Consider the following 21,464-nt stretch of genomic DNA (forward strand, 5'->3'; position numbering starts at 1 on the left):
TTCTCCACTGCGCCTCCTCTGAGTCTGGATATGATATTCTCTTTACTCCTAGTTGTAGAATTTCCACTCAGCCAGCGCTCCTGTGGTTCTGGATGTTGTCCGTTCCCTGGTTCAAGCTTAATTTGAATTGGTTGTTCAAGGCAGCAATCTCCGGCGTTAACCTATGCCGCCATCTTCGGTTCCTCCGAGTTAAAATATTTTTAATATATACACTATAAATTTGAAAATATCAAGAAAGATACTAACATTTTATTTTATTTCTTAGATTTGGGTGGATTACATCAATTTCTTAAAAGGCGTGTAAGTATTTTTATGGATGTTTTTCAGTATGCACATTTGATTTAGGTATAATATGATTGATGGCATTTCTTACCCAACACCAGGGAAGCTGTTGGATCTTATGCAGAAAATCAGCGAATAACAGCTGTCCGAAGGGTTTATCAACGAGGTTGTGTTAATCCAATGATCAACATTGAACAACTCTGGAGGGACTATAACAAGTATGAAGAGGTAAATTAGGCCAGAGTAGTTATTATTACCACACCACTTTAATTTTAATTTTAATTTTAATGCATTGTGGGCCTGTGGATTCTAGCCTCTCTGGTATTAGGAACCCGCACATCAGTGCTGCGCATGTCTGTTTTTATGTTGATTGTAATGAAAGAACCACTTCTGACGTTTTTGCAAGGTTTTGAGAAACTCATTATTTTTTAGAGACTACTCTGGGAAAATCAAAATTCCAACAAAACCCATTTTTATTCATTGTTAAACTATACCCACACATTGATCCCTTATGAAATGGTACCTTTTTAGAATTATTTTTCCAAAAGTAGTGATCATTGCAATACACCTCTTTTACCTAGTTATAGATACGATTGTTGGCTTGCATTTGTGAAATGTGGAGCTACCATCCCAGATTTTTGGCTTATTGGCATATGCTTCAATCATCTGAGCTAATAAGTAAACATGCATGCCAAGTAAGCTTCATCATTAAAAGAAAGTTCCTCACATGTCCACTGTGATTTGGAAGAACTATGTAGAGTATTAAAATTGTTCCCTCATACATATGAACAGTAGCTCTCTTAACTTTTTGTTTTTAGGATTTTAAAAAGTATTGAAGACTACAAAGAACTTTTCATTTTAATATGGGTTTTATATATCATATTTTGCATATTAACATTAAAACAGAAATTTGAAGATACTTTTTAATCATTTAAATTTTACAATAATAAACTCCTTACATTTTAACATAAATAGTATTGTAACAAACTGTAATTTCCAAAACAAGAAAAAATTTAATCAGAAGATTGGCATTGTTTTGTATTTTTTAAAATTTCTTTAATATTGAGCTTAATAGGAAATAGCTAGATTATATCTTTTATAATATTGAATGTCACATAGTCTCTGAAAAGCTCCACTGTATATTTGTAAGAGAGACAAATGATGTCTAGTATTATATGAAAATTGTTTTGATCTTATGGACCTCACTGAAAGGGTCTTGGAAATCAGAGTTTCTTGGTCTGCTCTTTGAGATCTGCTGGTCTTGAATGATAATGTTTATGTCTACTTCTACCATTGCATTTCTTTTCCTTTCTTTTTGTCCTGCAGTAATGTTGCAAGTTATGCAGACTTAGAAAAGTACTTTTCAGGATTAATCCACAGCTATTCTGTCAGATGAATCTGTACATCATTCTTTATTAAAATTTTATATGAAATAGAATTTGTATCCTTTCCAGATCATTCCCTAACTTGAGATAGTCCTGATCTATGGAAATTTATTGCCAGTTTAATTCAGACTTTAGCACATCTTCCTTGATCTCTGAAGCATATAATGTGATTGAACTTTTATTTTATTAACAAAAAAAATCTTTTAAAATAAGAAATTTAAAGTAATTTAGTACATGAATAAATTTAACTATATTGTGCTAACATGAAAATATAGTTAATTTAAAACTAACATGTTTTCTTTTGTTTTTTTCTTAGGGTATCAATATTCATTTAGCTAAAAAAATGATTGAAGATCGGAGTAGAGATTACATGAATGCTAGGCGTGTAGCAAAGGTATGAAATTCTGTCAGGCCACTTATTTTAATGATTGTTATGAGTTTGTTTACACAAGAGCTTTTCCTGTATGGTATTATTCTTAATATTTTCAATCATTAGAAATCTTAATGATGATTAGTTGCATTGTATGAGCAGATGATATATTTGAAATGAAATACCTCTTTTTTAAAAAAATAATTCTTTATTATTGAAAGTATTACATATGTCTCCTTTCCCCCATTGACCTCTTCTAGCCTGCCACTGCAAATGAAATACCTCTTTACAGACATGTTAAAGGGCAAAAGAGAATAAGTTGAGTTTGGAAGAAAAATTTTAAATATAGAAACTGGTCGTAGAGACAAGGTTCCAACTATAATTGATGAAGTTCTTATCCTCCCCCCCCCATTTGCTCATGCATATCTGAATACTGTATTACTCTGTTGTCTATTAACAGCTCTCAGAGACAGACTTTTGTCTTGTGAATGTAGCTTTTCACTAATTGACACCGTGAGAAGTTAGGGAAAATGGCCTAGTGATACAGGTTTAAAGAGACACAGTTTCTCCAAAGATGGCAGTAATGATGCCCCCAGGTCATCAGTCCTGTTCTGTGCTGGAGAGTGACCTTCTAGATTAGCTCCACAGACCAGGGGTGCTCTTTTCAGCCCGTCCTGATAACCTGTGCTTAGGTAGGTAACTTGCTGTAATCTTTCTCCCTGATTTTCAATATTTAGATTATATTAAAGTGGTATTTGGAAGAAATGGCATTTTAGCAAATGATTCCAAACTGATCATTTTGTATATCTGAGTTGTTCCTATGCTCACCACAGAATGCTAAATGCTTGTTGTCTAGGAATACGAGACAGTAATGAAAGGTTTGGACCGCAATGCTCCCTCAGTGCCTCCTCAGAATACTCCTCAGGAAGCGCAGCAGGTAGATATGTGGAAGAAATACATACAGTGGGAAAAGAGCAACCCTCTTCGTACAGAAGATCAGACCCTTATAACAAAAAGAGGTAATGAGATTAACCCTCCTGGGATTCCAGTTACATGCATGTTACACCACTTGATATTATCTCCGAGGATACTGAGGTTTTGTTTTTTGTTTTTTTTTAATGTATTTTTATTGATTTCAAAGAGGAAGGGAGAGGGAGAGAGAGATAGAAACATCAATGATGAGAAGGAATCATTGATTGGCTGCCTCCTGCACGTTGGACCAAGCCCGCAAACCAGGCATGTGCCCTTGACTGGAATCGAACCTGGGACCCTTCGATTCACAGACCAACGCTCTATCCACTGAACCAAACCGGCTAGGGCAAGGGACATAATGGAAAGTACAATGTGTTTACTCAGTCCATGAAACTTGATGGGACTCAATTCCAAACTTGGTCTCCAGTACAGTGGGCAGCTTCAGCGATATCTATTCAGCTCTTTCAACCTTCCAGCTTTGCTTTCTACTTACTACATTTTATAATTGCTCTCTTAGTGTATTCTCTCCTAAGCATGTCCATTTGGGGTGTCAGCTAAATATTTGAGGGCATGTTTGCCCAGATTTTCAGGCCCCACCTTCAGTGGCTCTCTTTTGGGGAATTTCCTCCTTAATTTTCAGCTGTTTTCATAGCTCCGAATTTCATCTTACTTATCTCAAGCCAGTGAGTCTTCAGCATTTGACTTGAGTCCTAGCTATCCCAGAACTATACACACAAGGGTATGCCCTTGAGGGAAAAGCCATATTAAATATGGATCTCCCCAGTGTAGCTCTGATTTTCTAAGGGCTGAGTCTTCTCTGGTTTCTGTTCTTTTGGTCATTCTCCAGTGCCTTTAAGTAGTTGCTTTTGTATTTTTCAGTTTATGAATTTCATTTTCGGGAGAGTTGATCTGATACAAACACCTCTGCCACTGCCAGAACCAGAATTTGGAACTTTAAAAAAATTTCTCAATCTTGCCTTGCTTTCCCACCTATAGGCCTTTGCAAATACTGGTTTTTGTTTTGTTTTAGTTTTTTGCCTACACCATTTTTGTGTCTACTCCTGACATTCCTGCACTCCACTTATTGTCTCATCTGACCAGCTTCTATCCCTTCTTCAGGTTTCTCTTTAGATGTCAGTTCCTTAGTGAAGCCTTTCTTGAGTCCCTAAACTATGTTAAGGCCTGCTGCTGTAAGTTCCAGAGGGCCCTATACTTACCTAATCACGACACTTATTACATTTTGAGTATAGGAAGTCTTAGATTCACTGGTGTATTCATGGTGTTTTTATATTCCTAGCATATAGTTGGTGTTCAATAAATATTATCTTAATAAATGATAGATGGGGCTTGGGAGGATGATGGTGCCAGAAATCACTACAACTTTTTTATTTCCAATTACCATACATTATTGAGTGCATTGACGTAGCCTAATCATTTAATTATGATGCTTGTATTGATAGTTTTGTAAATAATATTTATCTTAATTGAATGTTGTGACTGTCTTTCCTTAGTTATGTTTGCCTATGAACAGTGTCTGCTTGTGCTGGGCCATCACCCTGATATTTGGTATGAAGCCGCCCAGTATCTTGAGCAGTCAAGTAAACTGCTAGCAGAGAAGGGGGTGAGTATTCCTTTTGGTTCCTTTCTGTCTTCCCATGGTTTTGGCATAGTAATAATTTGCTAAATATAGCACTGAGCCCTGGCCACTGCTGCTCAGTGATTAGAACATCGGCTCACACACTGGAGGGTCTTGGGTTTGATTCCTGGTCAAGGGCACATACCTGGAATGCAGGCTCGATCCCTGGCCTTGGTCAGAGTGCGTGCAGGAGGCAACTGGCAACCAATTGATGTTTCGCTCTCTCTCCCGCCCCTCCCTCCTTCTGCTCTCTCTAAAAGTCACTGGAAAAAATATCCTCGGGGGAGGACTAACGAAATTTTGGTAATAAAGAATAAGTGTTGAAAACTTTAATTTATGTCAATATGAATCTTAGGGACACTCTTATATAATTAGACTTCCTTAGTCAGAATTAAAACATAGTAGCTATTTTTCAAGGTATTACAGTGATAAATCATTGAGAGTATTTTATGATTCTTCTGTTAAAATAATGGGATGAGTCTTTGAAATATTTTTAAAATCCAGAAATGCATATATGTCTATGTGTGTGTGTGTGTGTATTTTATTCTCTTTCAGCTATATTAACATTATCATAGTGAGCTTTTCTTTTGTTTTTCCTCTTAGGATATGAATAATGCCAAACTATTTAGTGATGAAGCTGCTAATATATATGAAAGAGCCATAAGCACTTTATTAAAGAAGAATATGCTTCTGTATTTTGCATATGCAGATTATGAAGAGGTGAGTAAAAAAATATTTAGAACTTTCTTATAATTGGATTTTTTACTGCAGGACTGAATTTTTTTCTGGCTGCCTCTTTGCCTAAAATATTATTTTTGGTAGACAAAGATGATACAAAATGAACATTTGTTAGTCCTCAGCTCATTACATATTCATGCTCAAAGCAGGTGCCTTGTGGGGTGCAGCCTCTGGATTCCTCAGAGCTCTGATGTGCTTGTTTAGAGTATATATTCATATCCACTTCTTCTCTACCACCTTAGAGTCGCATGAAGTACGAGAAAGTTCACAGTATATATAATAGACTTTTGGCAATTGAGGATATTGACCCCACATTGGTGAGTACATTACAAATCTCTTTCCCATCTTTGCAGTCTACTTTAACAAACAAAAATTTATGTACATACAACAAAACTCACTGTTTTTATTGTTCAGTTCTATGAATCTTGACCAATAACAGTGAATCATGGGACCATCATGATGATGAATTACGGGAATCATCATCCAGTGACATTTATTCATCATAATTAAATATAAAACACTTCAGTGGCTCCCGAACATTCTCACGTGACCCAGTTGTAGTCAACCCTTCTTTTTCCCCAATGTCTGGCAGTTACTGATCTGTTCTCTACTCAGTCTTCTTTTTTTTTTAACGCAGCAATATGGCATAGCTGCTGTGGCACTTTCTCCAACACCTTCATTGTGATCGTGGTTGGAGCCATTTAACTGTAGCATAAAAAATATTTATTTTTAAATAAATGGAGGCAGGAGAAACAGCATCCTGAGAAGAGATTGGACAGAAACTCACTTTCACCTGAATACTGCTCTGTAATAATGGTTTTCCAAGTCCTGAGTTTTGTAAAAGTACCGTGGGTGCGAGATCCAGAAAACGTAGTGAGGATGAAGATTCACCAAAGAAGCTCTATCTCTTGGTCACCTATGTACCTGTCACCACTTTCAAAAATCTGCAAATACTTAATGTCGATGAAAACTAACTGCTGATTGTTTACTAAAGTTATATTACTGCCTCCCCCCCCACAAAAAGTGAAATTAAACATATATTTTAAGTGTGCTTGAATTATATAAAAACTTGAGTGTTCTAGGTGGCATTCATTAATGGAGTGTTTTCTAGTAGTTTCACTTTTATTTGTTAATAGGGAAATTAACAAATTCCTTAATTACTAATTTCACAATCTGAAATTACATAGTGGTAATAAGTGCACAATCTTGTAAAAAAAAACAAACTCATTGAATTGAATTAATTACACACTTAAAGGGTGAATTTTGTGGTATGTGAATTATATCTCAATTTAAAAAAAATAATGTGCATGCATCTTTAATACCGGAACAAATTTGCTCATGGATTTAAATAGTGCAATGTCTATAATCTTACTTTCTGATTTCTTGGTTATTCAAGATTTATTTCTTACAGAAAATATATTAATATTAAAGTAACATAAGCCAGTTTCGAACACTATATGGATCACATTCTGCCTTATTTATAGAACACAAATACTTGGTTTTACATAGGTATATATCCAGTATATGAAATTTGCAAGAAGAGCAGAAGGTATCAAATCTGGAAGAATGATATTTAAAAAAGCAAGAGAAGATACCAGAACCCGCCATCATGTCTACGTTACTGCAGCACTCATGGAGTATTACTGTAGTAAAGTAAGCACTGAAATGAAATACAACGATGAAATAATTTCCTTCCTCTGAGATACTTAATTGAAAGAAAGGTAGTCCTAGTTCCTGCCATTAGGCTTTAATTACTCTTGTCCTAAAGGAAGTCATTTAAAAAAATACATATTTTTACTGATTTTAGACAGGAAGGGAGAGGAAGAGAGAGAGATAGAAACATCAATGATTAGAGAGAATCATTGATTGGCTGCTTCCTGCACGCTCCTTATGGGGGATCGAGCCTGCAACCCAGGCATGTGCCCTTGACTAGAATCAAACCTGGGACCCTTCAGTCCGCAGGCTAACGCTCTGTCCACTGAGTGAAACCAGCTAGGGCAGTGGTCGGCAAACTCATTATTCAACAGAGCCAAATATCAACAGTACAACGATTGAAATGTCTTTTGAGAGCCAAATTTTTTAAACTTAAACTATATAGATAGGTACATTGTTATTAACTTAATTAGGGTCCTCCTAAGCTGGCCTTTGCTAAAAACGTCCTCAATCTGATTGAGGTACGTTCGCTGAGGTGGACCCCTTCCAACTCTCCCATCCACGCTCTTCTTGTATACTTGTTTCGTCTATCTTTTGTCACCCGCGCACGATTTGTGGACGTGACTAGCACTAACCACTGCACAATGAGACTGCTGACTGACTGGCTCACTCAACTCGTGCATGAATCACACGACCGACCGACTGACCAACCGACACCCCCCACTTCTTCTAACGTCGCTTCTTCAAAATAGACTCACCCAGGCCGAAAACCGACTTCTGCACATGGGCCACGAAGTTTCAATCGCACTGTACGTGCGTGCCTGCACGTGGTATTTTGTGGAAGAGCCACACTCAAGGGGCCGAAGAGCCACATGTGGCTCGCGAGCCGCGGTTTGCCAACCGCTGAGCTAGGGCGTAAAGAAAGTCTTAAGTACATCTGTGCAATTACATGGAGCATCATCCCAAACCCTCACTGCCTGCTCATTTCTACCTTATTAAACTCCATATTTCTGAATCTAAACCCCCTTGAGTGGTTTTTAGCACAGTAATTTTTACTTAATATGGTATTAATTTTCATTTTGCTCTTTATTTATTTATTTATTTATTTTAAAATATATCTATCTAACTATCTATTTATATTTTTATTGATTTCGAAGAGGGAGGGAGGAAAGGAGGGAGAGAGAGAGAGAGAGAGAGAGATGTCACATTTAGGTACTGTAGTTTTAATATCCTTTTGAGTATCTTGTCTGACACTTCATGGAAATCAGTACTTTCCTCTTTCTATTTCTAGGACAAATCTGTTGCCTTTAAGATTTTTGAGCTGGGGCTAAAGAAGTATGGAGACATTCCAGAATATGTTCTGGCCTATATTGACTATCTTTCTCACCTCAATGGTAAGTAGATCTATAATGATTACATAATATTAAGCCATCAATGTTATTCTCTGAAATTATGTTGCTGGATTTTTTCCTTCTCAATTTATTATAATCATGTTATCACACCAGAATCAGGCACTTGATAGTCACTCAGGAAATATTTGTGGCCTGTCAACCAAGAATTTATATTTATTGAAAAATGGTTAGGTGTCTTTTGACTCTGCAGAATGGTCTTCAATGCATCATCAGTAAATTCCCATCAATAGTAGGATAAAGCTGTATATTTAGAGTTGGAGACAGAGTTGTCCATGCTCATCTCTGATGACTCTGGGTAAATTGTCTCTTGTGTGGGGGAAGGGGGAAGGGGTGATAGGACAGGACAGACAAAAAACTATAGCCAACAAAACTCAAAGGTGCCCAAGTAGTAAAGTAAAATGCTTTGAGGCTACTGGGGAACAAACTTCAAACCAAACATTATGTTTATTTAGCGTCTTTATTTTATTTCCCTCTTCTATTATAATAATGGCCATCCATTGCTGAGTTCCTACCTTATACCAGGCACTTATCTAGGGTATTCATACATACTGTACATGTATATCTCATTAGGTGTGGCGTTGGTGGTATAGTTGTGAGCATAGCTGCCTTCCATGTATATCTCATTTAGTCCAGTTACCCACAGCCTAGGATAGGTTTTGACCAAAAAATGGTATCATAAAAATTGATTTAAGAAAGAAATATACAAGTATATGCCATGTGAATGATTATAGAATTAGATATTACAGGTATTGACCAATGATTTTAATCATAGTTTCAGGAAACATATAACATTCTGTATACCTAAATAGTAGAAAAGAATACAACTTATATATGATTTTGTATTTCAGCTTAGTGATTCTACACTCTGGAAAAGGACTTAACTTCAAAAAGTGAGACAGTGGAGCATTTAAGGAAATTTTTTTTTCTTGTATGAAATTAATGTTCCTCACTAATTTTTAACTATTTTGTTTGATTTTTTTTTTAGAATAGTTACTAGTATGTGTAATATTTGCTATTCTAAAATTGAGGACGATATCTGATGTAGGCATTTTTGTCTTCCAGCCTCAGTGTTTTAGATAGTGTGCCATTCATTTATCCCTCCACTCATCTATCCATCATTTATTTATTCAGTACCTTCTGGTTCCTAGGGCCTGGGAATAGCAAGGTGAATAGGACTCCATTCTTTCCCTCAGAGCATTCTCATGGGAGAATCATATGTATAAACATAATTGCATCATTATTTGGTCCTTAATTAAAGCATGAGTTCTGAGATTAGGTGAATGAACTTGTTTCGGGTTTCTCACCTGCAGAACAGTCATAGTAAATACCTTTCATATGATAAGTTGAGAGGATTATATGAAGTTTTGACTTTTATATGGATGTAGTAAGCATGCTATATATAAATGTTAACCACTTAGGATATGGTGGCAATCATGAAAAAATGTGCTAAATTCTGTAATAGAGCCCTGGGTGAAGTACTTTGGAGGCATAGAGAGGAGACTATAATTTAAGTTCTAGAGCTATGCTGTGCTATTATGGTAGCCATTAGACTACTGAGTTTTGAGCACTTGCAGTGCAGCCAGGCCAAAATGAAATGTGGGGCAATTAGATTTCAAAGAGTTAGTATGAAAACAAAAAAAAGGTAAATAAAATATCCTAATTTTTCACATTGATTGCATGTTAAAATGATAATAATTTAGATATATTGGGTTAAAGTAAATCCCACCATTTTTACTCTTTATTTTTTTATTTTATTGATTTTCCGAGAGAGAGGAGAGGGAGAGATAGAAACATTGACAAGAGAAAAACATCCATCGGCTGCCTCTTGCATGCTTCCTCCTGGGATCGTGCCCATAACCCGGGCATGTGCCCTGAGCCAGCAGCCTCTTGGTGCATGGGATGACACTCAGCCAACTAAGCCACACTGGTGGGATATTTTTACTCTTTTAAATGTGGCTAGCAAAAAATTTAAATTTTCTATTTGGCTTGCATCATATTTCAATTGGGCAATGCTTTCTAGAGGGTGTCATAACCAAGGGGACACAAGATGGGTCGTGAAAGATAAGCTGTAGTTAGCCAGGTAAAGAGAGGAAATGTGCTATTCCAGGCAGAGGACAATATAACAAGCAGTGAAAAGTTACATGGAATGGCAAAACGTGTGCCTAAAGCAAAGTGTGGAACACAGCAAGAAGAATAAAATGCAAGATTTACTTGCCACTCTTTAAAGTACAGTAGAGCTCATGCTGCCCTGGCAGGCACCTGCCACCTGGGCACGAGAAAGGGATGTGGGCAGCCCCCTCTCCGTCCCCCCCACCCCCACAATTGGCCCCAGGGAGCAGAGTGCAAAGAGACAAACTTTTGGGAAGCTTGGGAGCCGGGGCCAGTGTGTGACTTTCTTTCAAGTTGGGGCAAAAGAGAGAGAACCTAGAGTGGGGCATGTTCTCCTCATTCTTAATTCATTTTCTATTTGCATATCTGTCTACCAGTCTAGATATTATTGTACCTATATAGGAATTTAAACCCAAATACAGAGTAGTCCTGGTGTTGCAAAATAAGAAACTCAACTATATCTCAGTTTGAGTTTGCCATCCTTCCCACTCATTGTATTTAAAAATATCAACAGACTGACACTTCTAATGTCAGCAGGTATGTAATTTTCATTATTTTTAAAGGCAAATGATGCCAAGCTCAGACCTGGTGATAGTTTACATTACAACTTCAAGGCGGGCTGAACTACAGGTAAAAAGACCTGGTTTCAAGTTATGGCTCGGCTACTCAATAACAGTGAACCAGATCAACTACCTTAGTTTTGTGAACCTCAAGTTCCCTCATCTATAAAAATTGGTTGTGATAATAGTTAATGCATGTGCAAATATACTGCTGAATTGTGAAACTCAGTTTTTTTAATATTTAAAAACTCTTTTATCCTAGAGGACAATAATACCCGAGTTTTGTTTGAACGCGTTTTAACATCTGGAAGCCTTCCTCCTGAAAAGTCAGGGTAAGCCATCTGAACACTTGCTGGTTAGGCCCGAATGTGGCTTGAATACTTGAATTGTGATCTATGGAATGAACATTTGCTTGTTGAGTATAAATTTCAGGAGAAATTTCCCATCTCTCTTGAAGCTTAACTTACAAATGCCTACCTGCAATATTTTCATATCTGTTTAAGATAATTTTTTAAAAAATTTTTGTTTAGTTTTTAAAGATACATTTTTAGTTTGCATATTGATCAGAATTGTTTTGAGAGAAGCCTTAGCAATTTATTATTGACTATTTTAATATATTTTTCTAGTTTACTATATCCTTAGAAATTGATCTGAATAAGAGAAGTGTTCTGAAATTTTACCTCCCTTGAGAGCAAAGATTCTTATAGATTGAAAGTTTGTTTGACACATTATATTCCTGATTTATGGTTTTACCTCTATCAGTTTTACCAGAGGAACAACATGAAGTAGTAATATAGTGGAAATAGTAAGGCTTGAAGTCTTGGGTTCAAATTCCAGCTTAGCCAACTACACCCTGGGCAGATCTCATAACCTTGCCAATCCTTACTTTCCCATCGAGTAACAATAATCTCTACCAGTGTCGGATATTTGTGATAGTTTTATACCTGGTATGTAATAGGTATACGGTATATTACTTTAGTACAGTGGCGCTTAATGACACTTAGAGCCTCAGAGAATTAATTTTGGCTGTTAGAATAGTAGTGAGGCATAAATTGATCCTCAGTGATCCATACTATTGGGAAAAATAGAGAGCTTTTATATTTTTATTCATAAAATTGAATGAAGAATGTATTCTATGTTGTAATTCATGCCACTTGACAAAAGGTGAAGCCACATTATTCAGGAGAAATTGGAAATCTATCCAGATTCTTTTTTTAGCTCTTCCACCTGGAGTTTACCTTTTCTAGGGTAAATATCTGTCTTATTGACCACAAAGAATAGGAAGGTATGCTAAATAAGTAAAAAATCACAACAGAGCTTAAATATAAAAGTATTTAGGGTGAGATATTATGATGTCTATAATTTCCTTTCAAATACTTAAATAAAAAGAAGATAAAGCAAATATGGCAAAATATTAGTAATGATTAAATCTAGGTAATTAGGTAATGATATATTTGTTGCACTATTCTATTTTCTATAGTTTGGAAGTCTTTATAATAAAAAAGAGACATAATTTTTAAAAGGGAGGGGGAAGTATAAGGCTTTTTTTTAATAAATGGATTTCCTGCCCCAAACCCAGAACAATTACGTATTGATTATATTTATTTTCTTACAGAGAAATCTGGGCCCGATTTCTAGCTTTTGAAAGTAATATTGGTGATCTAGCTAGTATACTCAAAGTGGAGAAAAGACGGTTTACAGCATTCAAGGAAGAGTATGAAGGCAAAGAAACAGCTTTACTGGTAGATAGATACAAGTTCATGGATTTATATCCTTGCTCTACAAGTGAACTAAAAGCACTTGGTTATAAGGTATGTACTTAGGGTCAAGGTGTGTGTAGTGTCCTTACTTTTCTGAAGTTTTAGAACACTTCATGGATAAACTTCACTCTAAATTCTGAAGTAGAAAATAATCTAGTTTTAGAATAGATTTGCAGAAAACAAGAAAAAAATTCAGGGAATTTTCTTGGTTTTATGAAACACTGAATATCAAATGTACTGCCCTGGCCAAATGGCTTAGTTGGTTGGAGTGTCATCTTGTACACCAAAAGGTGGTGGGTTCAATTCCCAGTCAGGGCGCATTCGGGAGGCAACCCATCAATGTTTCTTTCTCTCTCTCTTCCTTTTTCTCTTTCTAAAAATCAGTAAACATATCCTCGGGTGAAGATTTTATAAAAAAAGTACTGAACAAAATATAATTTAACAAATACTTTCATTCCCTGAAATTGTCAGTGCCCTAATGTCTGATGGGCAGATAGATGGAGGTGTTGGGAGGGAAGAAAAACAAAAGAAAATATGACTGTCATCTTAGGTATTATATTTTTTCCTCAATAGTTCTTAAAACTGAATGTATTTGGATAGATCTTAAACCAAATGTAGCTCCTGGTACATATTTGTAGGTATAATGAAGAAATGTTACAGTTTGTTAAATCAGTAAATTTCCTTGAGGGATCTATATCTTTGAAACATCAATCCTTACACGGGGCCCTTGAGGAAATTAGCTTATCTAGGAATGGTACTCCTCTGTGTAGACCGAGTCATAAGAAAACAAATCTGGCTACCTGAACCTGTTCCGACCAGGAGGAAAAGTTAATGCTTACACAGACCCAGAAATAGCCCTTGCTGAGAAAAACGTTATTTTATTATTTCTTGATTTTTCTTGGTTATGTTAGCAAAGACCAAGGTGGAAATTCAAAGGGAAGAGTCCTAGATTGGTCCCCTTAATCCAGCCAGCATTAGGGTATTCCTGACCATCATTCTCCATTTCCTTGCTGCCCTCTTTTGGCCTGGGTCTCACTGGTCTGCTCTCCAAACCAGGTTGAAATATTTGAGAAAAATTACTCATAATTAAACTTCAGACCTTTTATTAATGGATGCTCCAGTTCTGTGCCAGTCCCAAGCTCCTTTTCTGAACTAAGGGCTTACTGCCCAGGGCTGAGCAGGTTCTCCTTCTAGTTTAACTATTTCTCAAAGAAAAGCCAAAGATTATCACATGATCTCACTCATTTATGGGTAATAAAGGCCATTATAAACTGATGAACAAAAATAGATACAGAGGCAGAGCAGCATCGAACAGACTGTCAAACTACAGCCAGAAGGCTGGGGAGGGCTGGGGGGTGGGGGTGGGGGGAGTAAAAAGGCAAAGATATTTTAGACTGTGTGACTTTATTAGAAAAAGTCTCAACTTTGCAAAGATGAAAATGGAAATTCTGGAAGTTAATGAAAATAAAGAGCTATCTCCAAGTAGAACGTCTTGAATATGAATTTTCCATCTTATATTTCTCTTTCTACTCTTTTATTTGGAAAGATTCATGTGTTTCTGTGTGTATAGCATGTTAGAGAGGGAATGTGAGAAAAGAGTAATTCCCAGTGGGCCTACTCATTTAGATTTGCCTCCAACTGCATGTGAGCAGAATTTGAGAAGGTGAAAGCTTGTATATCCCTTGATGGTGGCAAAAGAACTCTTGATTCCAGACAGGTAGAGCGACACATGTTGCCTGTAGCAGAGGCACTTCTCTGGGGTGGGGTATCTGCTAATAGGAGGCTTCCTTTGGAGAGTTGTTCTCGGCCATGGTGGGTCACTGCCAGATACTGAAGACGGTGATGGGTTTGAGGTCAGAGAGGCCGGTGCTCCTAATCCTCTCTACTTGGCTGTATGACCTTGGAAATACCACATCCTCTTTGAGTTTTCAGTGACTTCACTAAAATGGAGATGTTACTCTTTGCCTCATTAAAAAAGAAATAAGGGGCCAGAATTATCTGACAAATAATGGCTGCTCAATAAGTGTTCCTTCTTTCTGTAATTGTATGTTGGGAATATTTTATTTCATTAACAAAATCTTCTTAATCTTAACTAGTGTAAGCAATGATAAACTTTATTTTAGCTATCATGAGGCAGGACCTCACTTAATCTAGCTTCTTCATTTAAATGGATGTTGTTCAATTCCACTGGAAGGGAGGTGTCAGAATTGCAGATTTTCTTCCAAATTACCCTAGTGTACTTGGTGCCCGGTCTTATGTATTTACCCACAAAAGATTGTGTCTATCTAACAAATGTCCTAAATTATTTTTCCCCACTCCTAAATGATTCATAACAAGTTGGGTAAGGTTAAAAAACACCAAATCTTTAGAGCCTCTTAGCCTTCCTTGTTGAGTATTTACAATCTTTACCATCAGCAAGTTCTTGCTTATTCCTCTCCATTCTCTCTTTCTGTGGTTTTTACCCAATTATTCAGTGTATCCTCAAGATTGTAGAATTGCACAATTATACTCTATAAGTCCCTTTTTCAGGTTTAGGATTCTTCTGTTCTGCATTTTCAGGATGTCTCCCGTGCTAAGCTAGCAGCTATAATTCCAGACCCAGTTGTAGCTCCTTCTATAGTGCCTGTTCTGAAAGATGAAGTGGATAGAAAACCAGAATACCCTAAACCAGATACTCAGCAGATGATTCCATTTCAGCCACGACATTTAGCACGTAAGCCATAACTTTAGATCCAGTACTGATTTAAATCCAGAGGTGTGGGGGGATAAGAAATGTGACCTTTCCATTGTAGGTTCACTATTAGACTAGGGTCACTATGACAGTGACTCGACTGTAATCTTTGAACTATGTTAAGCCTGTCTTTAAAACAAAAAACTCAGTAACCCAGATTCCAGTGACCCATTTTGGCAGTGATACTTAGACAGCTTTCAGAGTCTGTGAGGCAGCTTTCAGAAATACAATGAGATATCACCACACCGTACAGCTGGAAACTCACTTCAGTCATGTTATTTGGTATTATTTATACTTACTAATGGACAGTAGTCCCTCTAGATCCTATTTGAACCAGCCCCTTATGATTAAATACGTTGTTGAATACCTAACTGACTTTAAACAGGATTGCTGAACAAATGGCTTGTGAGGCTTAGAAATGGTCTTTGACAATGGACTTCAGTTCAGACCCTGGGTTGTCTTATGCAAAGTCATCTAAGTTTACTCTCTGCCATGGGGTCGAGACGGCTTTCACTATCTCACCCTCTTGAGTTTGTTCAAATGTGTAAAGCCCTGAACACAACTTTAAAATGTCCAGAAAAAAGCAACATAGACATAGAACATCTTTATGTACAAATTACTTATTTTAGCTCTTAAATGTACAGAATTCTTCCATCGTCTGATTCTTGCTTTTCTTTCTCTTATAGCTCCAGGTTTACACCCTGTGCCCGGTGGAGTATTCCCAGTACCACCTGCAGCTGTTGTTTTAATGAAACTTCTCCCTCCTCCAATCTGTTTCCAGGTTAGTTCACAGTTTTCTTGATAGATACTTGCTCTGTGAGTTAGAGTAACTGCGTGCTTTTCCTCTTGTATTATGGGAAATATGAAGTAGTGCTTTTTTAACTTGTCAGATTTGGGGGATTAAAATTTGTGTCAACCTCACTAATCACCAGAGAAATGCAAATTAAAACCACAATGAGATATCACCACACACCTGTCAGATGGCTATCATCAATGAATAAACAGACAAGTGTTGGTGAGAACGTGGAGAAAAGGGAACCTTGTACACTGTTGGTAGAAATGCAGATTGATACAGCCATTGTGGAAAACAGAATGGAGATTCCTCAAAAAATTAAAAATAGAACTACCGTGTGATCCAGCAATTTTACTTCTGGATATTTATCCAAAGAAATCCAAAACACTAATTTGAAAAGATATATGCATTCCTATGTTCACTGCAGCATTATTTACAATAACCGAGATAAGGACACAACCTAAGTGTCCAGTTGGATAGTAGACAATTGTATAAAGATGTAGTATAGCCCTAACCGGTTTGGCTCAGTGGATAGAGCGTCGGCCTGCAGACTGAAGGGTCCCAGGTTCGATTCCAGTCAAGGACATGTATCTAGGTTACGGGCACATCCCCAGTAGGGGGTGTGCAGGAGGCAGCTGATCGATGCTTCTTTCTCATCGATGTTTCTAACTCTCTATTCCTCTCCCTTCCTCTCTGTAAAAAATCAATAAAATATATTTTTAAAAAAAGAGATGCAGTACATATATACAGTGCAATATCATTCGGTCATAAAAAAGAATGAAATAATACCCATTTGCAAGAACATGGATGGACCTAGAGGGTTTTATGCTAAGTGAAATAAGTCAGACAGAGAAAGATAAATAAGATATGATTTCACTTATTTGTGGAATCTAAAAAACAAAATAAATAGATTCATTGATACAGAGACTAAACTGATGGTCGCCAAATGGGAGGGGGTTGGAAGACTGGATGAAAAAGGGGAAGGGATTAAGAAGTATAAGTTGGCCCTAGCTGGTTTGGCTCACTGGATGGAGCGTCGGCCTGCGGACTGAAGGGTCCCAGGTTTGATTCCGGTCAAGGGCATGTACCTTGGTTGTGGGCACATGCCCAGTGGGAGGTGTGCAGGAGGCAGCTGATCTGATCGATGCTTCTCTCTCATCGATGTTTCTAACTCTCTATCCCTCTCCCTTGCTCTCTGTAAAAAATTAATAAAATATATTAAAAAAAAAAAGAAATATGTTGGCAGCTATGAAATAATCATGTGAATATAAACTACAGCATAGGGAATATAGTCAATAATATTTTAACTATGGCCCTGGCCAGATAGCTCAGTTGGTTAGTGCGTCATCCCAGTGTGCCAAGGTTGCAGGTTTGACCCCCGGTCAGAGCACACAGAATGAATGCATAAATGGACCAACAAATCAATGTTTCTCTCTCTCTCTCTCTCTCTCTCAAATTAATCAATAAAACTTGTTTATAAAATCTGAGAATTAAGAAATAGTTTTTTTAACCATGTATGGTGCCTGGTGGGTACTAGATTTATCAGGGGATCACCTCATAAATTACATAAATGTCTAACCACAATGCTGTACACCTGAAACAAATATTATATTGAATGTCAACTGTAATTTAAAAAATATTTTTAATAAAAACTCTAAGAATAAATAAAATTTATTTATATCAAAATAGGGTCCTTTTGTACAAGTGGATGAACTGATGGAAATTTTCCGAAGATGCAAGATACCCAATAGTAAGTCATGAAAACTCCACTTCATAGAGTGGAATTCACATTGTTGTCTCCTATGCAGGAGAGATTGTTAATCTTTGCCACTTAAGTTTCCAAAACCAGCTAGCCATCTCATAGAAGTACAAAGAAACGGAGTGACCCTTGGCACAGAGACTTCTTCATATTCTAGTTTCACTAAGTAACATGTCATAAAAGCTTATCTTTTCTATTCATGTGAACAGGCACTATTAGACTTCGCCTATGAAAAGTTTTATTGAAGTTAGCAGCTTTTGTCTTTTCCCTTAATTATTGTTAGTACTATACCATGCTTTGCTAATACTAGGCTATGAAATTAACTACAAAGTAGCCAAAGTAGTACATACATACTCCTTCACAGCAGTGTGATCTGCAACATCTTTCAAACGCCCTTTTTGTTTTATTTCATCAGCTGTTGAGGAAGCTGTGCGGCTCATTACTGGCGGAGCCCCAGAGCTCGCTGTGGAAGGCAATGGCCCGGTGGAAAGTAATGCAGTACTCACCAAGGCCGTCAAAAGGCCCAACGAGGATTCAGATGACGACGAGGAAAAGGGAGCCGTCGTCCCTCCTGTTCATGACATTTATAGAGCACGGCAGCAGAAGCGAATTCGGTGAAACAGGCTCAAAACCTGCCTCTAGAAGAAAACTTTTATCCAGGATTCCCTTTTTGCCTCCTACGTCATATGTTTAAGAGACAATGCTTTGTTACAAGGTTCTTGGAAACAAAGTTGTATTGTCATTGGTGCCTCTATCATATGGTTCTTGAGAAAGAAAACCAACCAACCTGTGTGAATTTTACAATATGGAACTGAGAACAGTGCAAAATGGCAGAACCACATTTTGTTCCCTCTTCAAGGGTGTCTTGTATGTGCCACTTGAAGATTTTGTGAGTTTTCAATAGTTTTATTTTAAAACTGGATGGCTTATGATTGTAAAGCTTTTATCACATTTTTCTGAAAACATTGTTCTCAGTTTGCTTATGTAGAGTACTGCCTTATTGTTTGTTTTATTTATGGCAGAATGTATGGAATCTGTTTTGTAGTTTAAAATTTTAAAACAATCCTTTAAAAAATAAAAGGATCTAAAAAAAAATAAGTCTTGTCTCCTTCTGCTGCTTTCATTCAGAATTTGTTTAAAATAGCTCCTTATGTTATTTAGCCAATACCATCAACATTACAAGGAAGGGTCATTTGTTATTTACTGTGTGTATACTTAACTGCATGTCCGCCCTAATCTTTTTTTGGTACTAACTGAAAACATGAGGGATCCATTTTTTTAATATGTATTTTTATTGATTTCAGAGAGCAAGGGAGAGAGAGACAGAAACATCAGTGATGAGAGAGAATCATTGGTCAGCTGCCTCCTGCATACCCCCGACTGGGGATCAAGCCCACAACCTGGACATGTGCCCTTGACTGGAATTGAACACAGGACCCTTTAGTCTGCAGGCCAATGCTCTAGCTACTGAGCCAAACCTGCTAGGGCCCTTAGTGATAAGAGATCCCAGGAAAAAAACTGGCTCACTTACCTTCAAAGAGCAACAACAAAACAATTCAATGTGAATATTGTGCTTCTGAACTTTACCGCCTTCACTCTTGGCTTTCGCCACTTGCGGAAGGAACTCCATCAGTGGAAGGAGTGGGGGGGTGGTCATGAGAGTCTGTGAGGCATGACAATTTCAAACAAACTTAACTTTGTCAATTTAGGAACTCATAAGGGAAAAAATAATACTGTAAGAGTTAATTCTTACAAAAGAAGGCAAAAGAATTCTTGAGGTTTAGGAAGACTAACTACAGGAAGTGTATTTGGGGGTAAAGCTCCTCTCCTTCACCCTTGGAGAGGGAGGGAGAAAAGCCCCAATACTCTGGGCTGAGGTTGGCAAAGGAGTGCTGCCCCTGGGGGCTCAGGCTTGGAGCTACTATCATATAGCACAGCGGCCACAGAGCAACCTTAACCATAGGACCAATCCCAGAAGTGACATCACTGAACACACTAGAAAAATTGAATTTTGATTTTTTAGTTCTACTTTCTTAACTTTTATCACTTGCCAAAAAAACTAGGGAAGATTTGTCCTTTAGTCTAAACTTTAATAATATGACTTCTGGCCACAGAATATAGCATGCATCTCTGACGACAACAAAAAATACATAAACGTGTAGCATGTACTTGGAGAAATTGCATTCTTCCCAATATAATCAACCCTTCCCTCCTCTGAAGCCTGGTGTACGTCTACAGGGTCAATGTTCATCTGGCTGCTTCCAACTCCGTCCCTCCAGCCTACCCTTTTTTGCTTTGTTTCAAGGTATCTTTTAATTTCTTCCTTGACCTTATTGTTAATCCATTCCTCGTTTAGTAACCTGTTATTTAGCCTCCATGTCTCTGTGTGTTTTTCAGGTTGTTTTTTGTGTATGATTGATTTCTAGTTTCATACCACTATGGTCAGAGAAGATGGTTGATATGATTTCAATCATCTTAATTTTATTGAGACGTTTTATGTCCCAACATATGATCTATCCTAGGAAATGTTCCATATACACTTGAATGTATATTCTGCTGCTTTGGAGTGAAATGCTCTAAAGATATCAATTAAATCCATCTGATCGAGTGTGTCATTTAAGGCTGCTGTTCTCTTATTGATTTTGATGTCAATGGGGTGTTAAACCCCCTGCTATGACTGTATTACTGTTAATCCCTCCCTTTAGGTCCATCAAGATGTACTTGACATATTCAGGTGCTCCTCTATTGGGTGCATAAATGTTTACCAGGGTTACATGCTCTTGTTGGATTGCTCCTTTATTATTATTATTATTATTATTATTATTATTATTATTATTATGTAGTGTACTTCTTTGTTTCTTACAGCCTTTGTTTTAATGTCTGTTTTGTCAAAAATAAGTATGGCTGCCCCAGCTTTTTCTTTCATTTCCGTTTCCATGAAATATAGTGTTCCATCCTTTACTTTTAGTCTCTGTGTCTCATGTTCCGAGGTCGGCCTCTTCTAGACATTGTATATATGGGTCTTGTTTTCTTATCCATTCAGCTCCCTCATGTCTTTTGATTGAAGTATTGAAGCCATTTACATTTAAAATAATTATTGATAGGTATGTATTTATTGTCACTTTATTTTTTAAACTATATTCCTCTTTCCTCTTCCTCTTCTTATTCTTCTTAAAGTAGGCCTTTTAAGATTTCTTGGATCTTTAAGAGGGTGCCTGTGGCCCTTCCATGTAGCTCAGTTGGCTAGAGCATTGTCCTGATATGCCCATGTTGCAGGTTTGCTTCTGGGTCAGGGAACATACAA

At 37.2% G+C, this 21,464-nt stretch overlaps 1 protein-coding gene across 2 annotated transcripts in view; it reads left to right on the plus strand.

The window, feature by feature from the left end:
- The window catches only part of CSTF3 (cleavage stimulation factor, 3' pre-RNA, subunit 3), a 69,936-nt gene extending 50,678 nt beyond the window's left edge, over positions 1-19,258 (plus strand). For both annotated transcript variants that reach the window (XM_006771460.2, XM_015568990.1), the window contains 15 exons: positions 266-300; positions 384-510; positions 1,984-2,061; positions 2,894-3,056; positions 4,521-4,630; positions 5,249-5,365; positions 5,626-5,700; positions 6,893-7,036; positions 8,328-8,430; positions 11,380-11,449; positions 12,733-12,928; positions 15,437-15,590; positions 16,295-16,389; positions 18,091-18,151; positions 18,576-19,258. In XM_006771460.2, coding sequence (XP_006771523.1) covers positions 266-300; positions 384-510; positions 1,984-2,061; positions 2,894-3,056; positions 4,521-4,630; positions 5,249-5,365; positions 5,626-5,700; positions 6,893-7,036; positions 8,328-8,430; positions 11,380-11,449; positions 12,733-12,928; positions 15,437-15,590; positions 16,295-16,389; positions 18,091-18,151; positions 18,576-18,778 — 1,731 coding nt within the window. In that variant the 3' untranslated portion in view covers positions 18,779-19,258. The remainder of the gene's footprint in view (positions 1-265; positions 301-383; positions 511-1,983; positions 2,062-2,893; positions 3,057-4,520; positions 4,631-5,248; positions 5,366-5,625; positions 5,701-6,892; positions 7,037-8,327; positions 8,431-11,379; positions 11,450-12,732; positions 12,929-15,436; positions 15,591-16,294; positions 16,390-18,090; positions 18,152-18,575) is intronic.
- Positions 19,259-21,464: the final 2,206 nt, after the last annotated feature.

The sequence above is a fragment of the Myotis davidii genome, unplaced genomic scaffold, assembly GCF_000327345.1.
Source record: "Myotis davidii unplaced genomic scaffold, ASM32734v1 scaffold425, whole genome shotgun sequence".
NCBI lineage: Eukaryota > Metazoa > Chordata > Mammalia > Chiroptera > Vespertilionidae > Myotis > Myotis davidii.